The sequence below is a fragment of the Triticum aestivum genome, chromosome 7B (assembly GCF_018294505.1).
Source record: "Triticum aestivum cultivar Chinese Spring chromosome 7B, IWGSC CS RefSeq v2.1, whole genome shotgun sequence".
Taxonomy (NCBI): Eukaryota; Viridiplantae; Streptophyta; class Magnoliopsida; order Poales; family Poaceae; genus Triticum; species Triticum aestivum.
In genome coordinates, this window is record NC_057813.1 from 728,362,322 (window position 1) to 728,379,109 (window position 16,788).

A 16,788-nucleotide genomic window follows, 5' to 3' on the forward strand; every position below is an offset into this window, starting at 1 on the left:
AGATGCATGTAGTTGCGTAATCTGTAAATAGTGGATTAGTTGATGATATGGCCACCTTTACCAACACATTTTTTAAGATGCCCTTAGGGTAATGCACGTGATGGTTTACAGGTGCAGGGTCTTACCTAACCATGGTAGGATGTCTAGACCGGTTGAGTTTAAACTTCATATTTACTTAAGTAAACCAAAAAAGTGTCAAAAGTACACTTCACGAAACATGAACCTAAGTACATGGCAGAACGATACAAGAATAGCGAGGTAGCCCTCTTACCAAGAAGAGCTCCCAATAACTAGACAACATAAATTGCACCCCAAAAATGCCAAAGGTGGAAAACAAAATAACTACATTGTCGAGAGAAAGCACATAAGGGCTTGAAGACATCGTCACGACACACCCTAGAACAGCTAAGGTCCGCGAGAACGCCCCAAATAGGGAACACGGTTGTAAGCATCATTGCTGCCTTGTCCGAAACGGATAACGGTCTCTAACCAGAACCCCTAACACCGGTAGGAGAACCACAACAATTTCCTCAAGAAGAGAGCCACACCCGTGGGTGTCACCACCGTCAAGGCCAAAGCATGGAGCTTTCACTCGGCCGCTCACCCCATGCCACCACGAGGCACCCTGGACATCTAAGATGAGAACAAATCTGCTGATCCATATATGAGAATCGCCACTGTCGATGGAAGAAAGTGATCCCAATTCCCAAGCCACCCACTCCTACACCCCTCGCCGCACATACGACCAAGGAACATAGCCACCACCACCATCACGATTTTCACAGGAGAGAAAACCATGCAGACTACCACCCGGGGCAGCCGCCCTATCATCCATGTCCCCAAGGCGCAGCCAGTCGTACCCATCACAACACACCAACAACGAGAGGAAGAGTAGAAGGCACCTCCTTCCACTCTTAGCCTGACATCAACCACAAAGTCATTTTGTTCGACAATGATGCGCCGACGCATGCGTCCCAATACTGTCCCGATGGACCAGGGGCATAACCTGGCGGCTGCCACCGTCCGCCTCCGGTCAAGTCCGACCAAAGCCCTCTAGCATTTGCCTAGGCGAGCCCGCATGATGCCACACCTATGATTGTCGACGCCAATCTGACCCATGACACAAAGGACTACTCCCGGACATGCCAGGACAACAAACATGGCTCGAACTAGCTAGACCGGCCCAAGCTCACCTACCTAGAACCATATCCTCGACCGTCCTTAGGCCTAGATCTGTCACGCCCGAGAGCGAGCCTCGAGCGAAGCCGCCAGGAGCGACCATGGGGCCACAATCCATGGAGAGCACCATGGCCGACACCCCCTAGCCGTGCGCACCGCCAACTCGAACTGAAGAGAAGAAAGGATGCCACCACCTCTCTGTTCCAGCTGTAGGGGCTCCGCCCCACACTCGCAGCCATCGAACCCACAAAGGCCCGCACCGCAGCTGTTGTCTCCAGAAAAAGAAGCCGCTTCTGTCGACGTGCCACATGCGAGCGCCACGACCCATGGGAGTGACGCGCCCCCACGAAGCTCCTTCATCCCGCGCTAAGTCCGCCTGTCGAGGAGGAGAGAAGGTCCCACCGCCGCCGATGTCGATAGGGCTTCGCCCGACAACTACCGTTTTGCCTGCCAGATGCGGGAGCAGACAGAATGAAGATTTTTTATTTGAGACTAGACATCACTATTAACAACTTCATACATGGACTAGAATTTTCTAAAAAGAAAAGAAAAATACAGAAATTCACAGGGGCGCGCGAGTGCGGGACACTCACCTGCCAAGTCTTGCTGCCTGCTTGTATCTCCTTGAGATTCGTGCAGTAGTTCAATCCCGCACGAGGGCACATCAAGTTTTAAGTTTCAACATTTGAAATTTACATTTTTTGCATCTGAATTGGCAAGTTTTAACCAATTTCAAATATATAATTTTGAGCATTTTTTTTCTGTTGGTTGAAGACACAAAATAATGGACTTTTATCGGTCGCTGCAAAGGTTCAAGCAATGAAACTTAACATATTTTGTCAAAATTCGTCCAAATATATTAAAATTGATCTTATTTGAAAGCGCTGGTCACCAGAAACACGAATATGAAACAAAAATTTAATTAGAAATTTTTATTTAAAAGATATAAAACTTCAAAAATCGAAAGCCAAAATAAAAAGTGGGTACAAGGGACATCAGTGGCCTAGAAAAATAAGGTCAAGGACATACAAGAACAGGCAAAAAAATGCCAACGGTGACCGACCACCATAGAGGTGGTTATTTAATGAAAACTAAAAATCATATTTTAAATTTCAAAAAATTCTGAAAAAAATCGTACATGTTCATATGGATGTATCCTACATGCCTACAATTTTTGAAGATGATATACATTATGGTGAGAGCTACACAAAAAAGACAAAATCACGGTTTGAAACTGATGAATAATAAAACACTTTTCAAATGCTGGAATTTGCCATTTTTTTGTGTAGCTCTCACCACAATGTATTTCATCGTCAGACTTTATACACATGTAGAATGTAGAATACATACCTATGAATGCGTATAATTTTTTTCCAAATATTTTGAAACTTCGAAATGTGATTATCGAATTTTTCAAAATATCCACCACCATGGTGGTTGAGCACCAAAAGCCCGCAGTCCAAGAACAGGCAACGTGCCGGCCGGGATGATGAAGAACAGCGGCAGTACTACATGTGCTAGCCGGAAGGAATGAAGAATGCAACGAAGCAAAGTTCTTTTTTTGCGGAAGAATGAATCAAAGTTTTAAATATCAGGCTATGACAAATAGCGGCAAGCCTCGTCATATAAATTTTCTAATACAAGCAAGTGTAAGGGCGTATTCTTACAAATAAATCTAAACATTCTTTGGAAGGAATAACTAAATGGAGCTAAAATTTAAAGATGCTAGCTTAAAGTGGTAACTCCAACGTAGGCAATCTTTTATGCTAGTAGAACGTAACGGTCACGTTGCCACAGCTCAGAACAGAAGAAGGAGAAATCCAATCACCCATTCACCCATTAGGTCGAACATGATAGTTATTTTTCAAGCTCCACAGCAGGTGCTGTCCTTGGATGGCCATCACGCAGCTGGGTCTCGAGGTCTATCTTGATATCATCAGTGCCACCCTTCAACAAGACTTGTTTGAGTTCAGGTAGAAAATTCAGGCCAGTAAGCTGATATGACGCGGTGTAGCAGTCAACCTTGAGCACCTCAAGATTTTGCATTGAGTTTGATCCAAATTCCACATGTGACGGGCTGGAGCTGCAACCAATCTCGAGGATCTTCACCTGTTTGAAGGTGGCCAACTGCTCTCCGTACATCTCGACGTAAAAATGGAGCTTACCACCTTCGAGCTGCTTGACTCTGACGCGCAAAATACATAACTCTGGTAGCTCGGCAAGGAGCTCAATGTCATTTTTCTCTAAAGTGTCCATCTCCACATCCAACTTCCTGAGGTTGCTAAGTTGGCCCGCCACCAACAGTGGCAACTTGTTCTGAAGCCCATGCAGTTTAAGACTGCGCAGCTTCTTCCAGAGCAGCGAGATGCCATCCAAGCAACTTTGACTGTCCTTGTCGAGTCGCACTAACAAAGATTCTAAATGGACATGACCTGGGTCTGCAAAGAAGTGTTCGCAGTTATGCTTGTTGATGCCTGACACTCCGAGTTTGCGCAGCTGGGTGAGTTTGTTGAGCTCTTTGACAATGTCCTTCCCGCCTGAAGCACCAATGTTGACAACACCGAGCGTGTGCAATGCCGTCAGTTCACCAATCCTGCTTGGCACTACAACACCAACTAGGCGACGACATCTGCGGAACTCCGGCAACAAGCTAGTTGAGGCATCTGGCGTTGATGCTGGGATGGTGGTGCCTGCACGAATATACTGCAGCTTCTTTAACTTGGTGATGGTTCCTGGCAGCGTGACTATAGAGGTATATCTCACATCAAGACTCTGAAGCTGCCTGAGATCACCCAATGAATTTGGCAGACAGCATATCTTGGTGCGTCCTCTTAAAGACAGAAATTTGAGGCGACGCAGCAGCTTCAACATTTTCCGGAGATCATCATCCTTTACACCCGTTGCATCCTCCAAATCAAGCACCCGAAGGAGCCTCATTCTTTTTGAGATTAAGAATGATTCCCACTCTCCAAACACTGTCAGTGACCGTAGACGTGAGAAGTCGATGCTATCAAACACAATTCTGTCTCTGTCCCAACTTTTCAATATGATAAGGTGACGCCCTGTGTGCTGTGTGGTCATGACACATTTGTGCCCCAGTTCAAATACAAGGTTCTCTTCCATTCTACGTGAGACGATGTACTCACGGATGAATCCATTAACTTGGCAAGATATCATCTTTGTGTCATCGAACACAGTGGTGACCACCTTTGGTAGCTGCTGGATTATGCTCAGTTGAAGGAGATTGGAGAAGAACTGCTCTGCTTTCTCTTCTGCCGATATTTCATCGCTATCCTTGGAGTACCCCTCTGCAATCCACCTCCTTACCAGTCGCCTACGCCGAATGTTATAGTCCCGAGGAAAAATTGATAGGTAAAAGATACATGGCTTGAGTGAATCTGGGCAATTACGGAAGTATGAGTGCATCCAACTGAATAGGCCCTGCAGGCTATCATATTCTTGATTCGTCTCTAGATGATGCATAAATTTGTGATTCAAAGAATGTATATTATCCATCAATTTCACCGTCTGTGTGGCCAATAATTCAGCAAGAGCAACTATCACTTTGGGAAGACCTCCACACTTGAAAATAAGTTCACCTAGCTCGTCACTGTTGTGAGTAATTAGATGTGAAGTGGACTTTGTTCTGCGTACCTATTGTTCAAACAATGAAAGAAAAAACAGTGTTAATAATTAGCATAGTAAACATCAATTGCATTGGATTCTGATGTTCCATATATACTTCCATTTTGCGGACAACAGTGACTGACCTACGCACACATAAAGGGTTTCAAGCCTGGGTCATTTCAAGACTGTAAGTTCCAGAATAATAATTTGTCCATACATCTTAAGAATGTTCCGTAATAGTTAATATACAACTGATCTCCTTTTTAAAGGGCATACATCCTAATTATGTAATTGTTGTCTTTCAAAAGGAGCACAACTTACATCTATAACTTTGAGAGCTAATATACAAAAAAAGTTGTTGTTGTCATGTAAATTCATATCAATAAATCTGTGTAGAAAAACGTATTCATGGAATAAAACTATTAATTTTTTGTAAGATACAGATATAAAATATAAGTCAACTATTGCAAGGTACAGAGTGTGTCATGCGTACTCCAGTGGAATGGAACTCTAGTGATATTTTCATCTTTGTTTAGCTGATCTAGCGTCACGCGTACGAGGGTGGGTGGCCTGCGGGTGGTATATATCATGTTGTGTGAACGTATACCCAAGCTTGGTGGACACCAAAAGGACCCGACATGCAAAGGACATATGATTTTATTTTATACAGAGAAGATTCACAGTAATTAACAGTCAATATCCTGATGATAACCGAAGTGCTTATCCCTTTTGGACAACACGGCTATTTAAGCTGGTAGCGCCGCTCCTCGCACGGCGAGGTTGGACGGAACCACTGAACATATGTCGTCATTGAGTTGTTACCCTTGGGACCTCAGCAAATCCATAGCCCTGACATTCCGATTTAAAAAAATGCAAATGGTAAAATGTTTACCAGGTCTCCTTAGGACAAAACTCGGTAAAGATGTGACCCCTAGAATTCCTATTTTAAAAATAAGAAAAAGAATTTTTATTTTTTTGCCGAGTCACTGTTTGACGAAACTCGGCAAGAAACAGGATGTTGTCACGGCTCCGTCGCCTGCTGTACAGCAAGGCCCACCTGTCAGACTTTGCCGAGTTTTTTTCCCCTTGAACTCGGCGAACTTGAGATTCTGCCAAGTTTATTTAGTTCGGCGAGTCATTTTTCATTGGAACCAGGTAATGTCACAGCTCTGCCGAGTTGCTTATAACTACCAAGTCCAACTTTGAATCAAAGTCGGAAAACAAAAGTTTGCCAAATCCCGATAGAATGAACTCCATGAAGTTCTTGAACTCGGGACAAAACCAGATTCTAGTAGTGACATGTCGGTTCTTATATACTTTTATTCTTACATGATAGTGTTCACTATTTTTCCTGGGAATTTATCTTAGAAAATACATGCTATATAAAATTGTTTACAATTGGATTTCCAATTTGCACAGGCATATACTATAAACTCTATGTGCATGTAAGATTACTGATACTGTTTCTTTAGATATTTCCATAGTTTCCTCACACAAACAATATCGAAGGTAAGATAACATGTGGAAGTCATAAGAATGTTGATTTGTAAACAATAGTTGTACTGTTTTTCAAGTTTTCGTTATGTTAGTAGAACGTGTTTTGCATGTGCCAGAGATTATTTGTGTTGTATCAAACCAAATAAACATGTTTTGAGTCTGTTTACAGATATGATTGAAATACATAGTCTGAAGACCATTCCTAGAAAAGATGCTACTATACATTACTCCAGTGAAGAGATTACCTAAGGTAAACATAATCTATTTCTTGTTCACCATGAGTAAGGAGCGGAGAAATTTATGCACAAGCGCCGTGAGTGAGGTGGAATAGACAAACACATGCATGAGCCTATGAGGTGCTAAGAGCATCCCTAGAAGTTCCCTAGTGATTTGTAACTCATCAAAAATTTCTTATTTCTGGAATTAAACCCGTAGTAGTCCTTCCCACAGAAACTACAAATACTCATAGGCTCATACATGATTCTCCATAAACCCTTACTAGTCCTTCACACTTCATCCCTCCTGCACAAATTTGAGTAGCCCCCTGATTCTCCATAAACCCTTTCTATCTCCACTGAAAAATGGTGCCAAACACATTTATTCCCCATTCATTGGCACTGAAGGTGCTACAACGCCAAAATCAACACCCTCCCCCCTAAAAAGCCATCGCGAGCCCGCCTAAAACCGAATTCTCCATAGACCCTAGCCGCTGCAGCCCATTTAGAGTCCACCTCACCACCCCATGAGCCCGCGCCACCCATCTCGGCGTCGTTCCGCCATGGTCAGGGCCAAGCCAACTGCTGAGTTAATATTCTCATTGCAGCGGAGGGCCGAATTGGTTGCAAGCTTCACGGCCTTCATGTTTGATTGAAGCTCAGAGGAGGAGGAGCGCGAGCCTGAGCTTGACCTCCACCCGTTGGACCTCGCTGATTCAGAGATTGAGAGGGACTCCCAAAGGAAAAGGAGGAGCGTGAGCTTGAGCTTGACCTCCACCGGTTGGAGCTAGCCGATTGAGAGATCGAGAGGGCACTACCAAAGGACGAGGAGCTGCACCGCGTGATGGAGACCCAGCTCGAGTGGAGCAGACCCACGTCGCCATATGCTTCACTATTACGATGGAAGAACACCTCATATTCGAGGAATCCCTCGAATTTGCACACAAGGACAAGGCTAACCATGCAGAACACGTGGCGAGGAGGTTCGAGTTGTTCGTCAATCTCCGCTTCGACGAGTCCGTCAATGAACCTAAGCCATGGCATAGAGTATATTTTATGTTTTAAGTGTTAAATTATGTTAAATATGTGGTAGCTTTGTTTATTTTGAGTATTTCAAGTTCAATGTAGGCATGGTTATGTATAATTATGCACTAGTTATATTAATATAGTTTCAAATCATGTTATAAAAGAAGTTTGTGCACCTTTATGATTTGGGGAATTGAATTTGGGGGAAGAGTTAGGTTCACAATTTTTTTAACTCAATATTTTAGGTGGTAACTTTAGATCTTCTCTAGCCGTTCTTATAACTTAACTTCTTAAGCAAGACCACCTAAAATCTAACTCGACAAAAGAGCTATTACAACTATACGGGAGATAGCTTGTAAGAAAACACACCTCTTCTCGGAATAGATGAAAGGCTGCTGCTTCTTCTAGGCCTTTCACATTACACACTTGATCTTCATTATTTGTGCAATATGTTGCAACACAGGCTTCAGTTGTAATGACAATGATAACACTAGAAGAATCTCTAGATACCAAGACAGCCTTTATCTGATCCCATTCTTCTTCAGACTCCAGTTCATCAATAACCACGAGACACTGATTTACTTGCAGAAACTTGCGACACTCTTCGATTGGATCATTTTGTGAACGAAAATCCCTAAGTAAGCTTCGGCAAAAATCCCTCAAATTGAAAGGACGTGATACATCCACCCAACAGTACTTGGTAAACTGCTCGCTGTGAAGCATTCTGTCATAGTACAGGTTTCTTACAAGAGCCGACTTTCCAATGCCAGCTATTCCCCAAACAGATATAACTGGGGAATTGCTGACACGTGCATTAGCTGCATAACTGCGAAGTTCACTCATTTGTGACTCGCGTCCAACAAGAGGATAGGTCTTCATCCAGTTTTTGCCAACTTCTATAGTGGAAGGGGAGATCTCTCCATAGGAGGAGGATTGGTACACTTCTGGCATCATTCGGCTGTCTTCTTCATTTCCATGATTTCGAGCACCCTGCACACGAGGAGAGATGTTGACACAAAATTACTAATCCAAGGTACATATAAAGAATATGAAACTAATTTCTTCTAGCTATCTACGCCGATAAAACTCATACTTTCACATCAAGGATACAATAAAAAAATGAGCACACAACCAACTTTTATATAAGTAGGGTTCACACAGCCAAATATGCGTACACACACTGTTTATATGCCGGCAAACATACAAAGTCTAATAAGACCAAAGAGAATGCCTGAGGCAAGTTAGACATTGGCCCAAAGCATTTGGTAAAATATCCATTGGCTTGAAATCTTAATTAATACTTCGTCCCATAATATGAGAGCATTTTGACACTACACTAGTGGGAAAACGCTCTTATATTGTGGGACGGGGGGAGTATGAAATTGAGGGAGGAATACAAGTGTCTGGTGTGGTGGATCGCTATCGATGGAGCATTATAAGTTGGAGGTGTTAACTTCAATAGCCTGACCCGCAAAAAAAAAATACTTCAACAGCCTTGTACCTATTATACTATGATATAAAACTTGTAGTAGGGAATTTCCCAACTGTTGTTCCAAAAAAAACTTCAATACTGCTGAAAAATATTGTTGTAGGTTATTGCAAATAATCTGTTATTATTAATAATTGAATAAGGCACGTTGTTTATATGATAAAACTCTATTGACTGATCATATGGATTGAGCCACACATCATGTGTCAACAGTCAACACTTTTATTGTAGGGACGGACTTGCTAGATCAGAAGTAATATCCGATGGCCCTATATGAATAATTACAACATTCCTATATCTTATATTTACTAATTGGAGGCATCAAACGAGGTTCCACGTAAATTCTGATGGTTACAAAATTTTGACCATTAGATTTACTAATGATACAACGATGGCCGTGAGATAATGCCCTAATGTGCCTGCACCTCTTCACGTGCAGGAGACAAACTCTCTTTCCACGTCCTTATACATGATAAAAAAAATGAAACAGAAACCAACAAAAAAAACACGATTGTGTAATCCTCCCATCCTACCCTCCAACCTCCCACCGCCGCTTCTTCTCAACAAGCACGCCTGATCCCCTAGATCTCCCTCATCTGGTCTTCAAGACCGCTCCGACACCATCTATCTGCTTCCTCGGCCAACCATCGAGATTGCCTCCCCAATGTATTGAGGTATCAACCCTTCCTCCATGCCTGCCATGTACTTAAGTAGGTCGGACAAATTGGCCACGCCTACAGCGGAGTTCATCAGCATGCGTTGCATTGGAGATGCATGAGGATAATCGAGTGCCCTATCCCTTTTGGCTGCACGTAGGTATATGTTTTCTATCTGATCAACTATTTTGTATCTATATAATATGGGACACTAGCAACAAACTAGCATTAAATCCTATAATTTTTACCAATTCAACTACTATCCATGCAGTTGGCCATCCTTTGATTTGAGTGGAACAAAGAATTAATACCAATCTGACTGCTAGAGTATGCAATTTACTAAGGTTAGATGGCAGTGGAATTATTAGGTTTTTATTCGATCTAATATCTACTATGTACAGCCAATTTTGTTCCAATGTCAATGGTATAAAATACTGAACAAATTAATGTCGGTATAATTTTATAGGAAGACTAAAAAATATTCTCTCCTTGGTTTTATTATTTATTTCCATATCGCACTGGACTGAAGATAAAGAATGGTGTGGGGATGTTGTAATAACTATGGGGGTTGGGGCTGAGGGCCAGTGATCTTGATGGAGAATATGTGCTGGATCTCAGATACAGAGGGGTCTGCATCAATGAGCATTTGCAACATACAATCTACAGCCGGGTTGAGTTTCCTCCAGAGGAAGTGTCATTTATACAGCTAAATGTTGCACTATTGTATAAGCAGTAGAAAAAAAGGGTTGCGACCACCATGTATGGCTGTGTAAGGCAGACAATACAGCAATAAGTGAGCAGTCGTGCACCCGGAAAAAAGTTCAGGGAGGACAATACCAACATCTAGGAGGTATAGAGTTCTGTATCTATTTGATTTTTGTAAAACTATGAGATATAGAGGCCGGATGTGGAAGTGGTTGTATCACCTACATACATGACAAAAATTACTAAAAATATATGGTGTTGCACTCATTCTCTTTTCTTATGAACATTAAATATCGTTTGTTCCTTTCTCAAATTTTGCACACATGGCCTACGAACACAAGGTTTTCAAAACAAACTAAATTACCAAGTATGTTTTGGAGCAAGCTTCAGGTCGTTTGTGTCTGGTCTGTGTGTGCAGTACTATTCGGGAGAATATTTGAAATAACATAATGTGCATCAAAAAAGAATAGTCGCTTTGTAATTTCTGTCGTAATTATTCCAATAAAACATACTTTCACTTTCACATAAATTGTGTGCACTGTTATCAACCTAGCGACATAGAGACTAAATTTAATACTTATCTCGGTTACAAAAATTTCTTATTAACACATCAAGTGAAGTCCTCTTGGTGTTCATAATTTTATGTAATGCATGATATGCTTCCATGTCATTGGTTTCTAGAAAATATATCGGTGTCGGTTTCATTTTTTTAATATGTTGAAAAGTATATAATTATTTATAATATTACGTTGTACTAAAGTATTATTTTTTTCACATATATACTGATCTCCATGCTATACTATTTTTCTCTCATATTTCTTGAAGGCATATGGCAAATATGGCGATAAAGACGATTTGTCCATTGCCTAACCAAAAATGAATTGAAGAAGATAATAATCTCAACATGTCAAAGATTTATATTAAATTAGGAACTTTTAGATGTTCGCAAGTTAGTTTGTGTGTACTCATACTACTAAGTCAAGCACTAAATAGTAAATTTTTCACAAAAAAATTAAATTGTAAACATGTGTAAACTTAATCAAGTTACTTCCTTAGTATTTTTTATGTGTTTCATATATAGTGGTCGCAGGCTTGCGGAAAATGACCTTACATTAGTTCTATGACATGTTGTTGGTTCCTAAAATATATTATTGTCGGTTGTCTTTTCAGATGGTACTATGATATGTTCACGGCACACATATTGCATCTCCTCTAATATATGCCTTGAATGCATGTGATATTATTTGTTGTGCCTTCCTCTGCAGGTTCACAAGTATTGCTCCATCGATAATGATGTCGTGATACTGTGCCGTATATTAGGTAAGGTTCTAAATAGTGAGGACCAGGTAAAATTGATGTGTGAACATCTACTTCAATATGAGCTATCGGAGGAAAGTGTTTTTTTTTTTGCAAGATGAAAAATCCTTTCCATTCATTCAAACCTTGAAATATGTAGTGGCAGCCACATGATGATAATGTGGGTGCATGGCCATTATCTTGATGGCGAGGCAATAACAAACTTTGCTAATTTAATGTATCGTCTGTAGTTATTTAGATCTGTAAGCAATTTTCTTGAGTAGCTATATGCATTAATCTGATATATCTATTCTATTGTGATTTTATGTCCTAAGATCATGAATTGTTAGTTCATTGGTATCAAACATCAAATTTGGCGGTGAAAACTTTAAAAAGAACGGTTGGATGCATAATAGAGTTTTTTGGTTCACTAAATACACAAATCTTAGATACATCGATATTTTTTATATTTAAGAATACGAACGTTTAAGTAGCTTTATCCTCCATGCAAGATTTTGTGGGTTCGGCCAAACGTATTGATCCTCGAGCAAACCTTCGAATTTTGAGAAAGTATTGTTGTAAAATAATGTGCAACTTCTCTTTATTTAGAACAAGTTATTTCCTGCTTTCTCGGTTATTATAGTAGTGTGATTACTTACATTTCAAGTCATTGTTTGTCCTAGAAACTTGGCAAACTTGAAACTGGTGAGATTTGTGTCAAAATGAAATGAGGCAAGTATTGCTACTTCTGCATTTCCTTATTTCGATTTAATATCAATTGTGATTAATTAGATATTGTTTACATTATACCCATGTTTTAAAAGGCTCTGGCTTGACGATGTGCAAACCAAAAAATGGAACATTCGTATGGATGCTCCTACAATTATAGCCATGCATATGGACTCCATATTTTAAGGTTTATATCTAACGGCATGTGTACTTTCTCTTTGTAGTTCCATTATTTAGATTTTATGTCTGCCATTCTGGAAAACATAAGAAATTAATTAAGACATGGTATATCATTTCCTGATTAAACAGTACGATCAATTTTTTAAATATATCAACATTTGTATCCACTTAAAATAAATTGACGAATCATCCTTCACATAAAGTTAAAGCTATACGTGTGTCCACACAGTATATATGCATGTTGTGTCACAATACCATAGATTTCAAAAAAGCAGTTGAAGAGTATAATACGCCTAGCCCGTGCAGTTGCACGGGTTGATGACTAGTGCATCCTAAATCAGTTGAGTGTAATAATAGGCTGTCCTACGTATACTACCCAACAGGACACGGATCCCTCGCATAGAAACATATTAGCTAGGATCATAGCTTAGCATCAAGAAACTCGAGTGACTTCCTATGGAACTAATGTCCCTCTTAGGACCGTAGGAAGCTAATAGGCTTCTTCTTAGTTTCTTGAGCGTAGCTTCTTCTTAGTTTCTTGAGCGTAGCCTGTCACACTGTTATGATTTAGCTTTGTTTTGTGATTTATAAGACACTTTGTAAAAAGAGGGTATTGAAAGCTTCCGTTCTAAAAAAATGTATGTTTAGAGGATTATCATACTAGCATTGCATCTGTACGCCTCTGTTTAACAGTTCCATTATCTAGCATGGGTGTATGGTAATATTATTGCCTAGCTAATTTTTTTCTTGTTTTATTATCTGGTTAAGCAAGATTTCCAAACCTCAATTGCTGTTTCGAATAAATTATAAAGTAAGTTCAGTACATAATAGTTTAGCAACTACAAACCCTGCCTTACTTGGTTACCTACATCAATTTGTGACAAGCAAATTCTACCAGTAGATATTTTTTTGAAATATATGTACATATAATTAAGCATGTTTTTGAGAGATTACATATAGCTATGCATGATCAAAGGTATGTATAGAAGATTTATGTACCCACATCCAAACCAACTGAATAAAACAAGAAACTACAAAACGGTAAATATATGGAGCGAAAGTATGGAGCCAGATCTGGCGGCACGGCGGGCTCCACACAGGTCATTCTGCCCATCTCCAGCTCTCAGTACCACCTAGGGTTTACTCTTTCAAAAACAATATATTTTTAAAGTACATAACTCATGCAGTTAATTTCTTGCTTAATTACCTCTGAGAAGAAGGCACACACAGAGTGGTCGGACGGGAACTGCTGGAGCTCCAGTGGCTGGTATGAATGTCCAATGCACAGGCTTGCAACCTCGAAATTCTGCGTGGATACGATGATGCGGCTGCCATTTTCCACGTCAGGAAGGAAGGTCCTTACAGCATCCCAATCTGCCATGTCTGTCAGGTTCTCCAAGACGACAAGGTAAGTCTTGGTGTTGACTTCCTGCATAAACTCCGTCAGGAGTCGTTCTTGCCATGAATTCATCTTCCTGAGGACATGCACACCGATGTCCACCCCTTGTTTATCGCAGGTGCTTGCGTAGACCTGAGCCATGAAGCGCCGGACGAACTCGCGGGGATCGAAAGGATGCACCACCTTGACCCAGACGCGGCACGCGAAGTTCTTGCGGATCTCTGGATCGTTGTACGTCTTCCTAATGACGGAGGTTGTCCCAAGACTGCCGCCTGTGCCCCACACCGAGATCACCTGAAGCTTGGAGTCATCGTCGTCGTCTTTGTTGGTGGTGATGAGCTGGGTGAGATCCCCTAAGGCGCCGTGCTGCCTCCTGGCAGCGTCCCTTGCCTCGGCGAGCATGTTGGACGATGTTGCGCCGGTGGCACTGCTGGATACCTGCTGCTGCTGCAGCATGACGAACTTGGAGGCAGGCTCGCAGATGTGGCTGTAGCGCGAGTAGCACTCGCTCAGCTCCTTGGCCCTGCCCTTGAGCTCCTCTATCTCCGTCACCGCCTGGTCCAGCGGCAGCGGGCCGACGATGCACTCTGGAAGCAGCCGGCGCCAGAAGATCCGCTTGTCGTCCAAATGGACGACGAACTCCACGCAGTCTTCCAGGTCGTAGGCCAGCTCACGGACGTGCCTCACCCATGTCATCACCAGCTTGTTGGTCGCCCTGTCCTCGTTGGCCACGCCGAGGAAAGAGTTCATCATCTCGAACTCCAAGGTAATGGTCACTAGGTCCCGCTGGGCCTTCTGCCGGAGCTTGGTGTCCTCGTCGATCGCCGACTGGACCTTGGTCAGCGCCTCCGCCACCACCGTCTTGGAGAGCCCGACCGCTAGCTCCGCCATGGCTAGCCACTCTCTACTCCTTCTCCCTCCTTGGAAGAAGAAGAACAACGATGCAAAGCTGGGTGTTTCTTCTTTTTCGATAGTGTGGTAGGTGGATGCTACGAGCGCTAGAGAGTTGTGGGTGCAACGACTCGCAGCGTTAGGTGGCATTCTTAGAGGCCAGATCCATGGATCCACGAGCTAACGTCCAGACAGCTAGTAATTGGATATTTTCAAACAAGGCGTACCTACCGGCCAGATCCGTGAGGTGCGCGGGCAACTAGTCTTCGCCAGACGTGGGAGATTATTTATTCATCATCCAATGGACACATAGATGGAACTAATATATATTTTTGGCACGACTAAGGCTGGTCATAGTGGAGAGTATTGATACTAATATATGATACTACATCCATGGTGCATAATATCATATTTTAGTATCATAGGTGATCTTATTTGTTGTCATGCATGACACATAATAGCATAACATTTATTATATTACGGTATCTACCTATGTTACTATAATCATCTCTCTCTTTTTTAATTACCTGCCACATAAGCATGTTTGAGAGTTCCAAGTGCATGATACTACTTATGTTACCCCTATTATGGCTAGCCTAACCTTACAAACTGTAGTACAAGTCATTGTTTCTCTTATCTATCGCAACATCATTTTTTGTCGAAAAGATTCTCCAAGAGGCTCAGGGCATCTAGCTAGCTATATATTGTCTAGTAGAACAATAACAAATCACTATTCTTTTTTTTTTTACTTTTGCGGCACATTCTTTTTCTTGTGACTTTGGGACTTCCCAAGACCCAATCTGCTTCAAGGCTTCATAATCTTGGTACCCGTCGTCCTGCTTATAAAAGAAAATCCACAGCTAGATTCTGCCCGCATCTGTTTGTGATCAAACTCCCAGAAATGAAGTTGTGATTAATTCACAAAGTCCAATTTAGTGATCGTCACTCCATCACCACCCAAACACCACATGGCCAACAGAAAACCATTGCTTTGTTCTAGCCACCCCCAAATTAAGGACGAAAGCCCACCACATCTGCTTTGCTCTGCAGTGTGCCGATCGCAGCTCCACGGTGCTCTGGTCGCAGTACCGCGGTGCGCGTAGCTAACAGCACCCCCTCGCGCCGGTTGTGAGCTATGGTCTCTGTAGTCATCTTAATTACCTGTAAACCTGGTTGTTTCTTCTTTCGATGATGTGGTAGGTGGATGTTGCTAGCGCTATAGAATTGTCCGTACAACAACTCGCACCATTAGGTGGCATTGTTAGAGGCCAGATCCATCGGTCGATGAGCTACCGTCGAAACTGCTAGTAATTGGATATTTTCAAACAAAGGCTTACCTACTGGCCAGATCCGCGAGGTGCGCAAGCAACAACTCTTCGCCCGAAGTGGGAAATTATTTAATAATCACCCAATAGAGAGACAGATGGAACTAATATATTGTTACCATGACTAACCTTACAAACTGTACAAGTCATTGTTTCTCTTATCCCTCAGAGCAGTTTTTTGTTGTTGAAAATATTCTCCAAGAGGCACAGGGCATCTTAGCTATTGTCCAGTGGAACGATACTTTACTAATTCACTCTTTTTTCTTATGAATATGGGATTCCCCTATTTGTTTCAAGGCTTCTTAATCTTGGCACCTGCCGGCCTGCTTAAAGGGAAAAAACATTTCAGAGCTAGCATACTGCCCACATCTGTTTGTGACCGAAAAATGAAATCTAGCTATCTATATCTATACATCTATACATCTACTAACTTGAGACTCCCAAGTAATTACTACCTTAATCTGTAATTATGAGCCGTTTATCTGATGGTGCTAAATTATTATGGTGTAGATCTTTCGAAATTTTACAAACAACCAAGCTATTTTCGGTTATTTCAGTTTACCAAAAAAGTCAT

The 16,788-nt window shown here is 41.7% G+C and overlaps 1 protein-coding gene across 1 annotated transcript; it reads right to left on the reverse strand.

Annotated features, from left to right (window-relative positions):
* Window positions 1-2,750: 2,750 nt before the first annotated feature.
* On the reverse strand, window positions 2,751-14,974 carry LOC123159887 (disease resistance protein Pik-2). Its single transcript, XM_044577694.1, has 3 exons — window positions 13,807-14,974; window positions 7,914-8,534; window positions 2,751-4,833 (listed from the first exon to the last, which is right to left on the reverse strand). Exons 1-3 carry the CDS (start codon window positions 14,887-14,889, stop codon window positions 3,037-3,039), a joined length of 3,501 nt encoding a protein of 1,166 aa, XP_044433629.1. The 5' UTR covers window positions 14,890-14,974; the 3' UTR covers window positions 2,751-3,036.
* Between the last annotated feature and the right edge of the window lie 1,814 nt (window positions 14,975-16,788).

Excerpts from the sequence above, each read along its gene's own strand:
- LOC123159887 (XM_044577694.1), bottom strand. The coding sequence starts at position 14,889 with ATGGCGGAGCTAGCGGTCGGGCTCTCCAAGACGGTGGTGGCGGAGGCG. Across the intron at positions 8,535-13,806 it reads TGTGTGCCTTCTTCTCAGAG|GGTGCTCGAAATCATGGAAA; the intron begins GTAATTAAGCAA and ends CCTCGTGTGCAG. Across the intron at positions 4,834-7,913 it reads TTCATCTATTCCGAGAAGAG|GTACGCAGAACAAAGTCCAC; the intron begins GTGTGTTTTCTT and ends TTTGAACAATAG.